This window comes from Chamaea fasciata, unplaced genomic scaffold, assembly GCF_029207755.1.
Source record: "Chamaea fasciata isolate MVZ Bird 193981 ecotype frontalis unplaced genomic scaffold, bChaFas1.0.hap1 SCAF_13, whole genome shotgun sequence".
In the NCBI taxonomy this organism is placed as follows: domain Eukaryota; kingdom Metazoa; phylum Chordata; class Aves; order Passeriformes; family Sylviidae; genus Chamaea; species Chamaea fasciata.
Genome location: NW_027094098.1, coordinates 8,210,010 through 8,226,953, shown reverse-complemented (window position 1 = coordinate 8,226,953; position 16,944 = coordinate 8,210,010). Strand labels below are relative to the sequence as shown.

Genomic DNA, 16,944 nt, shown 5'->3' with positions numbered 1-16,944 from the left:
GAATCACGGGCTGCGGTGCGTGTGCTGCTGCTGCTGCTGCTGCCCCCGGCGGCTCCGAGCCGCGCCGCTGGAGCCCCGGCTCCTCGGGAATGCTGGGAATGTTGAGTCAGGGACTGGCAACCGAGACAGCCGGGCTCGCAGCTGACTGAGGGAGATTCGCTGAGGGGCGGAAAGACGAGGGACAGGGGCACACGAGCCTCCCCCGACTGCAGCAGGTTCCTTCTCTTCACCCCCTCGCGGGTATTCCGCTGCTCCGGCTCTCCCTGCTGCCTCCTTCCTCCGCGCAAATGGGATGCCGGCTAAACGTGATGTTGTAAAATCCGCGTGAGGACGAAAGGCAGATGCAATGATTTGAAAGGTGAGAAGCTGGAGCAAGAATATGGCTGGGATACATGACTGTAAATTTACTGTGATTAAGGAAATGCTGTTTATTGCTTTTTAAAACTGTCTGGTAGCTGAATCTGGAGATGAATTTGCAGAATAGGCTTTTTATATTGCTTTGGAAATACGCTGTAATAAATGGGACCAAGTGCACATCTTATTCTTGTAACAGAGTGCCTCTCCCTGTAGAATCGTCAACCAGAAATCTCTCTTGCAATTTCTATTAAAAGCAGCCATAGGACTCTATTTTTTTTTTCTTTTTTTGTGCTTAGTGTTTAAAAATATTGTTGTTGTTGTTAAAGTTTTCTAGAATAGATTTGATGAGCTTTGGAAAATCCTAGCTTTATCCCTACATAATGGATAATGTTTGGTGTTTTAAAAACCATGTCAAGAAAAAGGTGAGAGATTTCTGTTCCCTTCTAGTGGCTGGCAGATGGAAACAGACGCTAACAGGATATTATTTTTCAGGTATATAATTAATGCTGACTGAGGTCCCTTATTTATGATGCTTGGTTTATTTTTTTTTTTTAAGAAAAGATCATTTTAGGCTGGACAAGTGATGGATGTGATGCATGTGATTAAATCCACGCCTATGTTCCCCAAGGATACATACATATTTTTCTGGGAGCAATACAGTAGTAATTTGATGGAGAAGGATTTTTTTATTTTTTTTTTATTAGTGTGTAATTGATTTCTAGGCGGCTACCTGCTAAGCCTTGTGATGGATGGATGGGAATCTACTCCCTTAGCGGCGAATTGCTCTTTCCCTGGTGATGGACGCGCCGGCCGACCACTGGCATTGGCAGATTCGAGCTCGTTGCACACGAGCGCTGCCAATAAGTGCAGCCAAGGGGAGGGCAAATCCTACTTGCCAGGGTTAGTTTTCTGGTCGGCTTTCTAAATCAGTGGTTTCACTTAGCGATTGTCCGTTCGGGGTTTGTGTTTATTTCCATCCTCGTACCCCCCAGCCCCACGTGCGTGTCCGGGGCGGCGGCCTCGAACGCGGCCCCTTCCCGACAGCCGGGCCGGCCGCAGGCCCCGCTCCTCGGAGGGCGGGGAGGGAGGGAGGATCCCCTCCATCAAGTCGGTTCCCCCCTGGCACTTGGTTTCCCGGTGGCCAAGCCGAGGACGGAGCAGATCCCCCATGTCAGCCTCGCCGCCCTGCCCTGAGGGGATGTGCTGGAGGATGCGCTGCTGCCCTCCTCCCTTCCTCCCTCCCCCGGGAATTGCAGAGCTCCACGGCCGGGATTGGGGGCGCGGGGAGAGCCCTCCTGCGGCCCTTTCCCAGCGCCGGTGGTGGGGGAACATCGGGCACTGTCCTCCCAACCTCCCTGCTGGGCAGCGAGGGCTGAGGGAGCCCGGCCCGGCTCCACGCAGGCGGCTGTGTCAGGGCTGCACGTCCCCACGGGGACCCCAAACCAGTCCCTCTGCCGGGAGTATTGCCTTGGACTCTCCCCGTGGAAGGGCGGGGGATGGCGAACGCTCCCACAGCTCAGGTGAAGGAAACACCAGCCATAAAACCCCAGCAGCAGCAGAGCCGGCGAAGCTCCCTCAGCCGCAGTCCCCCCACGGTTGCATCTGCTGGAGCAGTGCATTCCCCGTTGGTTCCCTTCCCCGAATAGGAGGAGGGAAGGGGCCCTTTTTTAAAAGGGTCTATTTCTGCCCATGCAGACTGCGTCATGGTATATACACTTCCCTTAAGTGGGAAAAGCTTTCTTACTTTCTTTATGGAAGAAACTTACAGTCCAAGCCTCGGCTTCGCGGGTGACTCTGTTAAGGGCTGTGTGTGAAAGTAACTCCGCATCTCTTCAGTGCCTTAAAGGAAGCATTTTTACTATTTTTTTTTTGTTTGTTTGAAAGCTCTGGATAAAATGGCTTTCAAAGGCATCAAGGTGAGTTAGCATTTTCACTTTTCCTAGAGGAATATGGGAGGAAGGAGAGGGTTTCTGTCCTGTGAGTGAAGGGAACATAATTTCTTCTTCCAAAGGCTTATTGAGGTAAGGGCAGTCCCTGGGGTTTATGGTTGTCCAGCTCAGGTTGAAGCTCCACGTTTGAACTATGAGAAACCCCATGCTGTGTTTTATGAGCACACCCTGGGTGGGGTAGGTCTTCCCGTTAAGAACTGAGACATTTCTTGTTTAGTGTTTGGGTGCCTTATTATACTCGTTATCCTTGCCCTTGTGGTTTGCCAGCATTTGGAGGAGACCCATCTTGCTACATCGTATCCTGTAGGTGGTTCTTCAACTCCTCTAATGTACTGCTTGTCAAATTCTAGTGGATGGCAGTGTGAGGTCCATTGTCCGTGCCAGTCCCTCCTGCTATTCCTTGCCTGCTCTCAAGGCTGTAGAAAGGTGTGGGCCATATTCTTAGCAGCCAAATACCAAAAGAACACGTTCAACCATTTTAGAATGTCAAATATGCGATACTTAGAGAATTATCCACTCAGCATGTGTGTTCTTGTATAAGCAGGCTCAAGGTGATATTTTTTCTTTTGCTTTAGAAAGATGATTGTTACTGACCTTTGAAGGATGACTAAGAAAAAAGTGTGGGTTGTTCACCCCTCAAAGAGGGTGAGGCAAACCAGCCTGTGTATCACTTCCAAAGACAACATATGCTCCCCCACCTGTATCTCTTAGGGTGTTTATATTTTTATCCACTATGATGCATTTGTTATCATCTCTGTTTAATTTAGTTTTTAATGCCTGGGATACATATATAGAGGATCTTAGATTCACCTAGGAAATATTAGTCTGATATTGATTTTTTTTTTAATTGTTATGTGATCCCTCTTATCTGTGATATATTTGTTTGGTTTAGGATTATGTTAAAATATTTCTGTGATTTAAGTGTTAGTTTTTGAATGACCTCATATGTACTTAGCAATGGTGAGCTTGCCTCAATTTATTTATATTTTGTAACACTAATGCTAGCTTATATTTTCTTTTAAGTCCTGGTAAAAGGGTAAGAACTATTTGAAAGTAAAATGACTTTATAATTTCTTTTTGAGGGTCATAATTGAAACTAAATTCTGAAAATGAACTGTGTAGTGCTGCTTCTTCTGAGTGATACTTTCACATTAAGAAAATACAAAGGCAAATAAGCAGAAACATCAGTTAAATGTTTTTCTGGAGCATTCTGTTTTTAGTCACTTTTTAGATATGTAAAGTATTTTATAGAAAGAAACAATCTTTTACAGTCTTTCTGAAATCAACTGAGATGGATTTATGTTGGTTTGTCACTGCTTGTATGTAAAATGTAAAAAAAACCCGCAACCTGTTTCCTTGGAAAGCAGCAGTCGACTGCTGGTGGAGGTCCAAGGAGTGTTCTAAGCATGGATATCCAATGTTTGTTTGAGAAAATGTAGGTGTCTGATGAATTAGCATTGTGGAATTTAAATTTTGTTGTTGCTTTCTTTGTGGTTGATTTCAGGGATTGTTATGGTTTATTTAGTGATGTGGCTTTTAGATTGCCAGCTTTGGAATATCTTAAGTATCCAGGTTTTGTTTTGAAGCAATGGCAACAATTAGGAACCACATCTCCTTTCAGGGACAGTCTGTCAGGTGCTGAGCTCTGCCAAAGGAGAGGAGAGGAGCAAGGATCTTTTAGCACTTCTCTGGATAAGGTTCCATTACTGCTACACCATTTCTGTTCACAGAAACTTGTGATATTTAATCCAATATCATTCCTTCATTATATTAGAAATTTAGACTTTGCAATGGACAGGTTATGGACAGTGTTGTCCCTTTACTTTAGAATGAGAATAATGAGGGAGATGTGTAGAGTTGGAATTTCTGTGCTTTTAGGAAAGCAGAAGGAATGTGTCTAAGAATTTGAGGTGTATGTCAGAGTTTCAAGTTGTGATTGAATGTGGGGGAGTCTTCAATGTTTTGGATGTTTAGCAAAGCCAGAGCTTTTCTGTGAAATTTTAAGACTAGGTTTTTGAAAGGCAATACATGTTTTCTAGATTATCTTAAAAACTCATTCTAAGACAATCTTGCAGACTGGCATTCACTGGAAGTGTTTCAGACCAGTTACTGTGTGGCTTCCTTAATGACCAATGTACTTTTTATTTGTTTAAAATACCCCACTTTCAGCAAATGCTTTATTTTTATTTTATTTTTACTGTTTGTCCTGCCCGTTATCCTATTCCTCTAACTGAAGTCACAGTGCAGATGTAGAATCTAGAGGCTAAATTCTACAAAAACTGAAAATAGAGAGATTTTCAAAGTGATTTAATACCAAAATCTATCTCATTGTGTGAGATATGTCATGAGACATTGAGTGGAGTAAAAGGATTGCTGAAGGTGGTGTATGTATAAACATATATTGTATAGGTTCTTGTGGAAATGATGTGCTCCAGTTTCAGGAAGTACTGTGGAGTTGGGGTGGGAAGCCACTAGAGAAACCATTGTCTATAATGATTCTTATGTAATGGATGTAATGTGCAATTTATTTTGATGGCTGTGAAAGAAATGTAACAAAAATCTCTGCCATTTCTGAATTTAGTCCAAAAGTGCATTTTAGTCCAAAAGAGCATTGGTAATGTGTGGGGCAGTTTCCCTCCAGGTGAATAACTCAGATCACTTGGGATGCTGACTAATGGGGCATAATCTTCTCCATACATTGACAGGTTTACAGAGCATGTCTTGGTCGCTTCATTCCAATTCCTCATGGAGGTTTAATATGTCTGCACTTGTGGTTACAATGTTTGGTATGTTTGGATTGCTTCATTGCAAGACTTGGAGGCCATAGTACTTGAATTCTCAGGAACTGATTTTTCTTTGTCAAATATGAGTTGAGTCCTGTTAAAAATTTTGCTGATGCCCCTTCAGTTTTCAGTGTTGTAATTTAAATGCTTTTCATGGTCAGTAAAATTAATTTACTGGTAATCTGCTTAGATATATATTTCATTATCTGTTGGCACATGCAGTGTCTGAATTATATAATTACTTTATAAAACAGCACAGGTCTGTTATTTCTGTGATGTTGAGGCTTTTGACTTTAAGAGTTTCCTGTAGTGCATTCTTTTCCTCAAAATATATTGCTGAAATACGGTTCTTACTACTTATGTTCTTTGAACAATTCAGATTAGTGGACAAATATGACCTGGTAAAAAAAGCAGAGTTCTTTTTGTTGACCTGTGTCCAATAAAAGTGGAAGAAATGGGAACTGTCAGAGGCTTCTCTGGAAGACACTTTGCTGTGTAAAGCAAGTTTATTTTTGATGGCGGAGTCTTGGCAGTCATGATGTACCTCAGCTTTCATTTATAGACCTCATTTGAAATCTGCTCAAACCATTTGTTTTTCCTTAAGGAAACAGCTACAATAACATCTGTCATCAACTTCAAATGTGAAGTCAGATGCCTGTGAGGACTTATAAATTGCACTTGTGAACTGGTGTGATTGTGCTTAGCTGAGTGTGAGCCCAAAGGGGGCAGATTGGGCTGTGCTATGAAATTACAAGGCAGCCACCAAGTGCTTGGGGAACTCTTCAACTCTTTTGGTGAATAAATAAATAAAAAGGCAATTCCTGAAGTGCAATGTCTTCTAATGGTTCCAGGATGCTGATTCTATGATGAATTGGAAGCTAATCTGCTAAATCACTTGCATTGCTTACAGAGCCTGTAAGTTCCTTGGACAGCTTTGATCTGATGTGGCTGAAGCACAGCCAGTTTTTCTTTGGCATGGTACTGAAATGTGCCTGTTCTTGTATCTGAGCAAAGAGAACAGAGGAGAGATGTTCTACAGGTTTTTAAATTGTGATGGTTTCAAAGCATCAAAGCTGAATGCACAAATATGCTGCTTGTTTTGCAGTTTGAATAAGCATATTACTATTCTAGAATCAAATAAATGTAAGATGCAGAATAGATATTTAGGCTTGCTAAATATCCTAGTATTGAAGTATTCCAAGAAACTGCTGGAGGCTGCGCAGGTAGCCTTAATAGCTGACTATGACCATTTCTTGCCTTTTAAGTGAGAATGGAAACTTAGTAGCAAAAAAGTATAACTATCTTGCAAATGCATGAACCCATGTTTACCAACATTCATGAGAGTAGCCTTAGTGAATTTAATTGGAAGTACTCTATTGTGTGGGAGTGTCTCTGTTGGTTTGTAAAACATTAAGAGTTAGAAATGCATCTTAAAATGAAAAGTATGAAACAGTTGCACATGACAGAATATTTTTAAGCATACCTAATGTGGAAATTGACTGAGTTCATAGCTAGACTTGTAAATTTGTCTATTTCCTTTGATACTATTTTCAGTTCTTAGGTTATTTTACTGGAATGAATATAGTCTTCAATATGCATTTAGTATATATATTACCAGCTGAAGGGCCCTTTTTTTCCCCAAAGAATTTGTATAAATGCTGACAGTATAGGAATGACACAATAAATCTGGTTCAGATTTTTCTAGAAAACTTATAGCTTTTCTTAAAACATGCTTGTTTTTGGGCTCTACCTTCTCAAAGGGTAATTCAGTCTATATTATTTAGTCATTCAAGTTAGGTAAATGTTGACAAAAGCAAAGCATAACTGCTAATAACTAGGCATAACTTTCAAGTACTCCTGAAGAATGCTGTATACTTCTTCATTTTAACATTTTTCCCTAAAGGAGACTATGTTAGTAAAAAAAATCAAGACATATGGTTGTTGTTGTTTTACTTTAATAGTCATTAAATGAAAAGTACTGTATGCCGGGTATACCGTGTGCCTTAGAACAATCCTCTACAAAATACTGGAGTTTGTAAATGCAGGCTTGCATTGATAAATGAGAATTCTTATTGAGAAGGGAATAAAAGGAAAATGATGAAGAATTGCAAGATGGAAGGCATGATGAATACAGACTAGGATGCAGAATTTAGCACACGGGACACCTGCATATGTGCAAGGACTGAAATGTTAGGAAATATTTCTCTGGAAAACCGAAAGCTTGCCAGGTCCTTAGAAATATCTGTGTAGCCTGGGAAGGTCATTCTGGTACACGGAAGCTGAGAACCTAAAAACTGAAGAGGGACAAGCAGTGTTTTGGAATTTGTGTGTTTCTATCCCTTGTTGCCTGTGATTCACACCATCCGCCCTCCTACCCATCAATAAAAAATAGAATCCCAATGGTAAGAGCTGCAGAGAGCAGATGGGCAGTGAAACAATAACACAGTGAGTGTGGGAGCTTCAGGCAGTTAAAAGCGAGGTGTTTTACCCTTCACCTCTGAAACTCTTCACACCACTGTTGGTGCTTGTGCTTCATACTTGAAATGAAGGGTAACACTGAACATCCCTGCTTCTGTGGAGTGACTGTTGAGTCAGGAGGGACTGAATAGTGAGAAGTCCTCAGCGCTGGCAGGTAACTTGTACAGACTGTAAGTGGTTGTATTTGCCCAGATTTGGCAGATAGGCTGCCCTATAGCTTTTTATAAAGATACAGCGTGTTCTCTGGCATAACAATTAAAATTAGATGTGATGGTTCTGCCTTTGTTTGGCTATAGAAGCTTTTTTTTTTTTTTAAATGCTCCATTTTTAAGGTCTTTAATATTTTATACAACATCAGAAAAATAAAACAAATTTGAAATTTCTCACCTCCCTTAAGCATTTTAGAAACCCCAGGAAACCTTGTCACATGCAGGACTGCAGGAATGGAAGGTTTTAATGGAAGTGTTAGAGATAAAATGTTAAGAATTGGCGTTTGAGCAACAGAGACCTAACTTAAAAGTTAGAAAATAAAAGAAATGTCAGCTGGATGGAGTTTAAATACTACTTATATTATTTAAAGCCTATTTCTAACTATTAGGATGTTTTAAAACAATAACAATGTCTCAAACATCATAGTAAAGAGTGAAATGCTTTGAAAGCAATGCACCTCTCTTGAACACTAGGCTTGTTTTAAACCCATGAAACTTGTATGAAAGAGTTAAAAAGGTATTGTTGACCCTTCACTTAAGTACATTAGAGAGTAATATAATTGACAATCCTGATAATGATGTCAGAACTGCTTGCTTTTCAAGATTTTTAATAAGGTACTTTGAGCAAATATTTCAATTGGAGTTTTCTGATTGCATGACAAGTATTCATTGCTGTCACTGCACCTTGACAGCACTAGAATGCCTGACAACTTTATTTTCTGTATATGTCATTAAATACACATTGAGCATCCACTCCTACTTTTGCCTTCATATTTTCTTCTGAAAGAGAAGAAAGCGTGAAAGAGAAATGAAAGGCAGGCAGGCCTGGTAAACTGTTCCTGTGAGGTGATAAACGCCACTTTTTCCATTTAGCATTGATGGGAGTTCAGGGACACGAGCAGCTCACAAGATGATAAAACGGGCTTTGGAGCTAACTTTATTTACGTCTATATACGTGCAATTTTTGCAACAAGCTACAAGAGAGGGGGATAAATGAATGTCTGTTAACTAGTAAAAACAAATGTATTGTGCAGACTGTAGTAAAACTTAAATTTAAGTAAGAAATGCAGATTCAGGGCACTGTAAGGAACCTAAATGAAAAGGTTGCTTTTGAAGTTGTCATGTATGCTTTGTTTTTCAAACATATAAGGAATAGTTGAGTAGTGGGAAGAAATGGCTTGTTTTCTTTTTTGGATTAAAAAAAGGTGGGGGAAGTAGCTCGGTCAGCCTGGTAAGCAGGAAAAGAGAGTACTTCATCCTTTTAATAGAAACAGTGCTGGTCTTGTACCAACACCATAGGAAGAGCATTGTATTTATCTTTTTTTACTTTAGTAAAAGAAGATGTGCTAGGCTGCTCACTCAGATTAGTGAGGAAAGGAAGGATACTCTGCAACAGATTTGGGTTTTCTGTGTCGTATTTGTACCACCTTGCTGCTTTTTTTTTATTTTTATTTTTTTTTTTTTTACACCAGCACAGGTAGTAAAAAACATGTGAAGAAAAGAATATTCTCTGCTGTAAAAATGTATTGTGCCACTATGAAAGCAATAGGAAACCTAGGTAAGACAAAAGAAAGTGCTAGAAATATTTCTGACTCTTAGTCACTACTTTTAAAACATACATGCTCCTGGTTTTCTTTGTACAGAGATGTTTTTGTTGTGATAAGAGTATTTAAAAGATGTTATCAAAATAAAGAGATCATTACTGTTTGCCAAGACATCTTTTTATGGAACAGATTTTTTTTTTCTGTGAATCTCCTTCCTTTTGTGGTGCCTCAAAGTGCAGTCCTGGCAGGGAAAATAGGAGAATTGTGTTCTACATCACCTTTTTCCTATTTTGCTTCTTTTGGTTTTTATGTGGGGAGCTGTATAGTACTAAACAGTTTTAGACAGTTTGGAATTGGATTGATCATTTCTGCACTTAACTGTCACCATATATTTCTGGGGAGGTTAACTCTAAAGGAGATGTTTCCTTAAAGCTTTTGGTACTTTTAGAAACGTTTGAGCTCTTGGCTCAATGTTAATATTGGCAAGAAGTTGTGCAAAGCTATTAAGTACTTGGCTGATACCCAAACTTCCTGCTGACTAGGTGATTCAGGCCACAGGAGGGGACACTAAAAGCCTAAATCATCCCTCAGTATGTAAGAGTGTGAAACCAGTGAAAATCAGAACTTACAGAGTACTGTGTATAGTATTTCAAGGAAACTTTGTAATTGTATTGAATGTAGAAGTAAGGATTGGGAAACTAGATTGAGTGAGATCTTCTAGTAGTGTCATATTAGAATTATTTGCTCCAGATTTCTATAAAAACAGAAAGCTAAAAGACAAATAAAATGAGTTGTCAGGCTTCAGCCGTGTGGGTAATGTGAAGCCGTAATGTTGTGGTCTGCAGAGGTGATCAGGTGGGGCAGGAATGTGGAAAATAAGGCAAGCTGAAGTTGGAACAGGCATCAGGTGGGACTTTAGCATGTATGGTATCAGGTTTGCTGGGGTTTTCAAGGCTGATGAGAGCATGTCTAGTGCCTGCCCTCAGCTGAGAACGCATGCTTAATTTTCTGGATCCTAAAAGGATCCATATAAAACACAGCTTTGTTTGCAATGCAGAATAATAAACTCATGATTATAATGGTTAATTTTACATTGTGTACATTAAAGGGATTTCTTTAAAATAAGAAAATACTGAGCCAAGGAGGTGGGCATCTGAGTGTGTTTTTTTTTTCTAGTACTAATCTTATTTGGATTTTAAAACTTGACTCTAATAAGGAAACGCGTGTGGTGGGTCTGTGGTGTGTCCCTAGCAGACTGAACAAAGCTGGGTGACTTTTTTTTCTCAGAAGAAGGTTTTAGGGGGATATGACCTTTGTGACTCCTTTGTCCTAGCTACTGCAACACCTACAGCTTGTGTAAAAAATTATTACTTGAGTGTATTAGTATTCTTTCCTCCCTTTCCAATTAAAATAGCAGTATGAAATAAATTTATCTTTCAAAATAGAATTGTCTATATCTTACCTGTCCACTCTAAGTTCGACTAGAATGGCTCTGTCAGCTGGTTCTGTGGGAAGATGGGATCTCTCTCTTTTTCTTGAAGCAGTAGATAATGGTCTGTGTGGCAATTGTTGAGGTCCCGAGGCTGATACACCTTCTTCATATCTCCAATTCCTGATGTGTTGAGACACACAGTAAATCTTCCTGAAGCTAGGAAGGCTCCTTGTATAAGCAGTAAAGAGCAGAAAATTATGTGGGTGCTCTTCTCCCCTCTTTCATAAAGCAGTGGTGTATAGCTTCTAGTGTGTCCGAGACTTCACAGCCATAAAGCAAGGCTCCAGTTTCATCATTAAGAAGTACACACATTGGAAAAGCATATTTTCATGTGCTTGCCTTTTTCTGAGGTGTTTGCAGGAAAGCAAGTCTGTATAATTCAGGTAGTAGAAGGTAACAAACTGCAAATGAAAATGGAGAAACTCTAGAATTTTTTTAAGTCTGGGTTTTCAGCTTTTAGTCTGTCAGCTGTCCTTAGTAGCCCATTACAGTAAGAAAATCAAGCATGTCATCAGTGTGTTTGTGTTTAAAACACAGAAGTCTCTGTTTTGATTAGAATACTTCTAGGGGGAATATAAAAGAAATTGAAAATGCTGTGGAGGTAATAACACTTTGGTTGGTGGTGTTTTGCTTCTTTTCCTGTTGCTTTCAGAATTTTCACAAGTTTATGGAAGTTACAGCGTTCAGTCAACATTTGAATATTATTAAAGAAGGTCAGTGGGAAGTTAGCCTCCCTTTGGATAAGGAATGAGGATCCTTTTTTCAATAGTGCTCAATGGTAAGCATTGGAGTGCTAAGCAAGATAGGAACTGTTCTCTGATATAAGAACTTCCAAAACTTCACACAAGTTGAGGAAAGGAAGACCACAACTTATAAGCTCCAAAAGGCAAAATAGGTACATGAAAATACGTGTCAGAGACATAAACAGAAGGCTAAGTTATTAAGGAACTCTAAGCGAGAAACATAAATTACTGAATGTATAATGAAAAGGAAAAACAGCATGGATGTGATAGAAGATACAATATTCTGTACTTCTGCTTCTGAGGATCAACAAATTTATACCAAACCCTGACACCAAGAATGGTTTCAAGCATCAGCACTTTATTATTCCCCAGCAGAACGTTTTACACCGTTTCTTGCATGTGAAACACCCGTGTGCCCTTTTAGTGTTTTGTGCTTGGTCAGTACACCTCAGCATTCCTGTTTCTTTTCCTTCAGTGCTGTTCACCTGTCTTACACAGCTGCACTGCATTAGAGGTGGGGCTCGGCCACAGCCCCATTCCCAATGTCCCGTAATCTGTTCTCCTACAAAACCCCACCACCTGGCCTTGTATCATGTCTGCTGTATCTAAAAATACTTTGTATGCACTTGAAATTGACGCTGGCAGTTCCTGGTAGCAGTATTGTTTTTTCACCAGACCAGAGTGTAGTGTTTTTTGTGGGGTGTTTGTTTTGTTTCTGGTTTTGTATTGAGTGAGCGAGAGAGTGGGGTGAATTCCATCAGTTTAGAAGATTTGTTGTTGCTTTTGCTCATGATCTGCCAGGAGCCAGTGGAAGGAAAATGATCTTCAGCTCTGGTCTCATGGCAGGTTTGTCTTTGGAGGAGCTACTGAACTATTACAGGGAACTAGAATGATACAAGGCTGGATTTCTCAGAGGGCTTGATGAGTTATTTGGCCAGAGGATGGCTGGACTTGAGAATTAGGATAAGCAGTTGCATTGTCTCAATTACCATGATGAGATTTTTTTTTTTTTTTTTTATTGATCAATGTGTTGAAGTTGAGAGGGCAGAAAAGCTGCCCAAGTTCTTGTGGTGGAGCAAGCTGTGGGTCATCTCTTGAGTGCTGTATGATTTGGTCAGTGATGCGTAAATGCCAAAACTTGAAAAAGTAAATCAGCAAGATCCCTTTATCTGTGTGCCTTGGGAATGAATTCTGGAGGCTTTAAGAAAGTAGTTCTTAATGTCAGCAATAAATATTTTTCTTTATATAAATTTCTTGTTGTAAGTCATTTAAATCCATTAACATACCAACTAAGGTGTATTATTGTGCCCATGTTCATTCTAACTTAGTTTAACAAGCTTTAGCTCGAAGTCTTCTAGCAAGAAAGAAATTAGGAGTTTTATTTTGATTGAAATTAGTTTGAAAATGTGTTTTTAACTAATCATCTTAAATATAAAATGTATAGTAGAGTTCATTTTTGAAATTACTCTGGGAAGTTGATTTTTCTGATATATAGTGATTACTTGTAAGTTTATTTTCCAAAATGAAAACTTAATTTTATATATATTTTTTTTCAGGTCTGTCTTTGGAGGAAAACCAGATTTTGCCTACTGGAAGAATGCAGTGAAACTGCCAGTATTTCTAACCGGAATTATAAATTTAATACTAAACTTTAGTCTTACTAGTTTCTTAGTAAATAGTACCTCAAAGTAGAAGAAAAATGTATGGAAGTGCAAGAACAATCAGCAACTTGGAAGGAAGTCCCTCCAGGTCCCCCCGCTTGCCGAGGTCCCCTCGCCTGGGTCACAGGCGGACCAGCAGTGGGGGAGGAGGGACGGGGAAAACGTTATCCATGGAGAACATCCAGTCCCTTAACGCAGCCTATGCAACATCTGGACCAATGTACCTGAGTGACCACGAGGGTGTAGCTTCTACTACTTTCCCAAAGGGCACAATGACTCTTGGAAGGGCTACAAATCGAGCTGTGTATGGTGGCCGAGTCACAGCCATGGGGAGCAGCCCCAATATTGCTTCTGCTGGACTGTCTCACACAGATGTCCTTTCTTACACTGACCAGCATGGAGGGCTGACCACAGCCTCACACCACCACCACCACCAGGTTCCTTCCATGCTGAGACAGGTTAGGGATAGCACCATGTTAGATCTGCAGGCTCAGCTGAAGGATCTACAGAGAGAGAACGACCTTCTCAGAAAAGAACTAGACATTAAGGACAGCAAGCTGGGGTCCTCTATGAACAGCATCAAAACTTTCTGGAGTCCTGAGCTAAAGAAAGAGAGAGTGTTGAGGAAAGAAGAAGCAGCCAGAATGTCAGTTCTTAAAGAACAGATGAGAGTTTCCCATGAAGAAAATCAGGTAAGTAATTATGTAGGTTTTCGTGCTGATTTACAACCAAGCACTTGATGTTTTGCTTTTGGTACTGTAGCCAGTGCCGGTGCAAGTTTGATATTTGCCCCAAGAATTGTATGTCTTGGTATGTCTCCCTCTGACTGCTAAACTGCAGGAAAGCGCACTAATAAGAATCCAAATGCAGGTTATAGTTTCCTTCATGCAGCATCCCTTCATGTTTTAGATGGAGAAAATAAGTGTTGTTACCCTTTCCCTTATTTTGAGACTTTCTCTTGGGTTTTTTTTTGCAACAGCTGTCTAAATGTTGTCTTGGCAACGTTTTCTGAATAGATAAATGAGCCACTTATGAAAAAGTATAAATAAACACCCAGAGGCATATTTTGTTTAAGCTGTACAGGGATTTAATAGTTTTTAAAGTTAAAAGAAGATAAATCCTCATATTCAGCTTTCTGTATTTCTGCATTACACAATGAAGTGAAAGTTATCAGTAACATTTCAGAGAGCTGCATCATAGGAAATGAGTATCTTGTAAATATGAATTTCAAATACTTCTATTTATAATGTAACATTATTTTCCTGAAGTTATAAAAAGATTCAAATATTTTAATCTGGATGGATAAATCTTTAAAGTCAAACTTTGAGATTTTGCTATAGCAAATATATAGCTATATATAAAAAGCTATATGAAACAGCAGCACAGAATAAATAAAAAGAAATTATCCTTCCTTTCTCCACACACTTTTGGCTTCTGGTCTTATTTTAAAGCTGCTCCTTTTTAGACCATCTGTTAACTTTCCCCAGACAAAAACACAGTCCTGTGTTTCTCTCACTTCTAGATTCCAAATCTAAACTTCTTCGCTGGCAGGCAGCAACAACTGAGGTTTTTAATTTACTTCCAAGTTTGTGATCGACGAGAGCTTCTCAGCAAACTTGCCACCTTTTAGGCATGTCATGACCCTGAATATCTACAGAGTTGGCAAGTCTCTTACCAGTTCCTTCAGTGGGAAACTGACTGGGTTGTCATCAGGAATTCAGTGCAATGGATACACTTATTACTTTCTTGTGCAACTTTTATGCCCTGTCTGACAATAGTATTTGCTGATTATTTATTTATAGCAGATGCACTGGGATGCTGCTAGAACCAATATTACCAAAAAGATGCATGGTGGAGGTTCTGCTTTTCAAAAACTTTGTTCATTAGGTATTTTAATGGTGGTAGTTAGTGTCACCTTAGGAGGAGAAATATTCTAATACGCTCTCATGTATTTCTTATGGAACTGTCCCATTAATATCTTATACTGACATTGGGAATTTGAGTCTGGTATTTAGACACTTTGTTACACACCAGTGAGGTTATGTTTTGGTTTTTTCCCCTAAAAGCTAGTTATCCTCATCTTGAGGGGAAAGTAAACTAGTTATGAGTTTATTCATGTTGTATCTTTTTGACGAATTCTTAGTTTCTTGTAGCAGCAAACCTGACAAAACCAGTGTATTTTGCCCCATTTGTATATTTAACGTAGATCCTTACTCTATAATGCAATAACACAGATAGGGTAGCTCAGGATTCCATTGCTAGCAGTGTCCAAACATTCACAGAGGAGGCCACGTACACAGTGGTATCCCCAGAGAGTATTCCTTCTGATCCAGCTGCTGTTTCTTTGTGCTTAATAACTCAGTGGACATTAAATCCAGCCAGTGAGTTTTGGACCTGGTTAAAATGCCAGTATCCCCAGCCTCTTACAGTCTAACGTACCTGTGAGGAACCACTGCTTTTCATTTGGTTTTGCACTAGACTTTGGCTGCTTTTGCTAGGATTTCCTGTTCCTTGTACTGAAAGAGGCAATTAAATAATTGATGTCTGGTGCCAGTCTCAGTACCACTTAAGACTTTACAGTGCCATCATCACATCCCTCCCTCAGCTCTTTTCCAGACAGGAGGATCTTACCATGTGTGATAATTCGCTGTGAAACAGTAGCATGATGTTCTTCAGACCTATTACATGCTCGGGATTTTTTTTTTTTTGAGGCGAGGAGGCCAAAACATCTTATGTTTTTGATGAGGTGTAAAATGAGTTATGTTGATGTTGTAGTGTTTGCCCTTTTATCCTGTATGTCTCTCACAGCAATTCCCAACAATTAGTTTGTTCTTTGCAGTTTTGGATGCTTTTTTTTTTTCCTTTTTTTTTCTGCTACTGAGTACTAAGCTAATATCTTAATGGAAATATTTATCATGGTAGGAAAAAACCTCCCTGTTAAATCAAACCAGTTTAGATCACAGCTTGAAATGCTTAAAGGTAGGATTATTTTCACTGGTGTGCCACTTTTATCTCCCTGAATTTCATCTGCCAGCCTCTGACTATTTGCTTAGTCTTATAAAATTCTTCTTTGCATTTGGTTTTTGTCTTTGCTGCCCTGAATAACCAAACACCATGAAGAAAATTAGTCATCTTACTGATCACTCTGTTCTCTGGGTTACTCAGGAAGTGTCAGTCAGCACAAAGCCCAGCCACAGGTTCCAGCAAAACTCCAAGGGGAACTTCTCTTGGGTTTAGGAGTCAACCATGTGTTTCTGCTATTTCCTCTCTACTAATCAAATATTTGTGTATAAAAGCACCCATCCGCTTAAGAGCTGCTTACTTTTCTTGTAAGCATTTAGAGGAGCCTTTCTGAAGGAATGGCTTTGGAAGGAAGTGATGTGCTCTATCTCATCTGTCCTAAAAGTCAGTTTGTCCTTGTGTGTCTGAGGTTTACTGGCTTATAAAACTTTCTCAAAAATGGAGTTGTTTCATATTGAAACACTAAAAAGTGTTTTCACATTGGCTGTCCGTGATGAAAGTGACCCTGCCTGGATTCCTTTCCTGGCAAACTTGGGGAATTCCCAGGAGACTGGAGAAGGGCAAACCTATCTGCCTGCCAAAAAAAAAGTGAAATGAGGGAATGAACGAAATATGTTTCTTATTTTTATAGTTTGTTTCTGATAAAATATTGCAAAACCCAAAGAATTATTTGTGAACTGTATTTTAAAAAATCATTAGCTCTTTCT

General features: G+C 39.6%; 1 protein-coding gene across 4 annotated transcripts in view; it reads left to right on the top strand.

Annotated features, from left to right (window-relative positions):
- Window positions 1–16,944, top strand: part of ERC2 (ELKS/RAB6-interacting/CAST family member 2) — a 421,289-nt gene that overhangs the window by 4,381 nt on the left and 399,964 nt on the right. For 3 of the 4 annotated variants that reach the window (XM_066195345.1, XM_066195346.1, XM_066195347.1), the window contains exon 2: window positions 13,112–13,908. In XM_066195345.1, the coding sequence (XP_066051442.1) occupies window positions 13,255–13,908 (654 nt within the window). In that variant the 5' untranslated portion in view covers window positions 13,112–13,254. Of the gene's footprint in view, window positions 1–132; window positions 359–13,111; window positions 13,909–16,944 lie in introns of those variants that run through there. The other variant, XM_066195344.1, reaches the window with a different exon arrangement.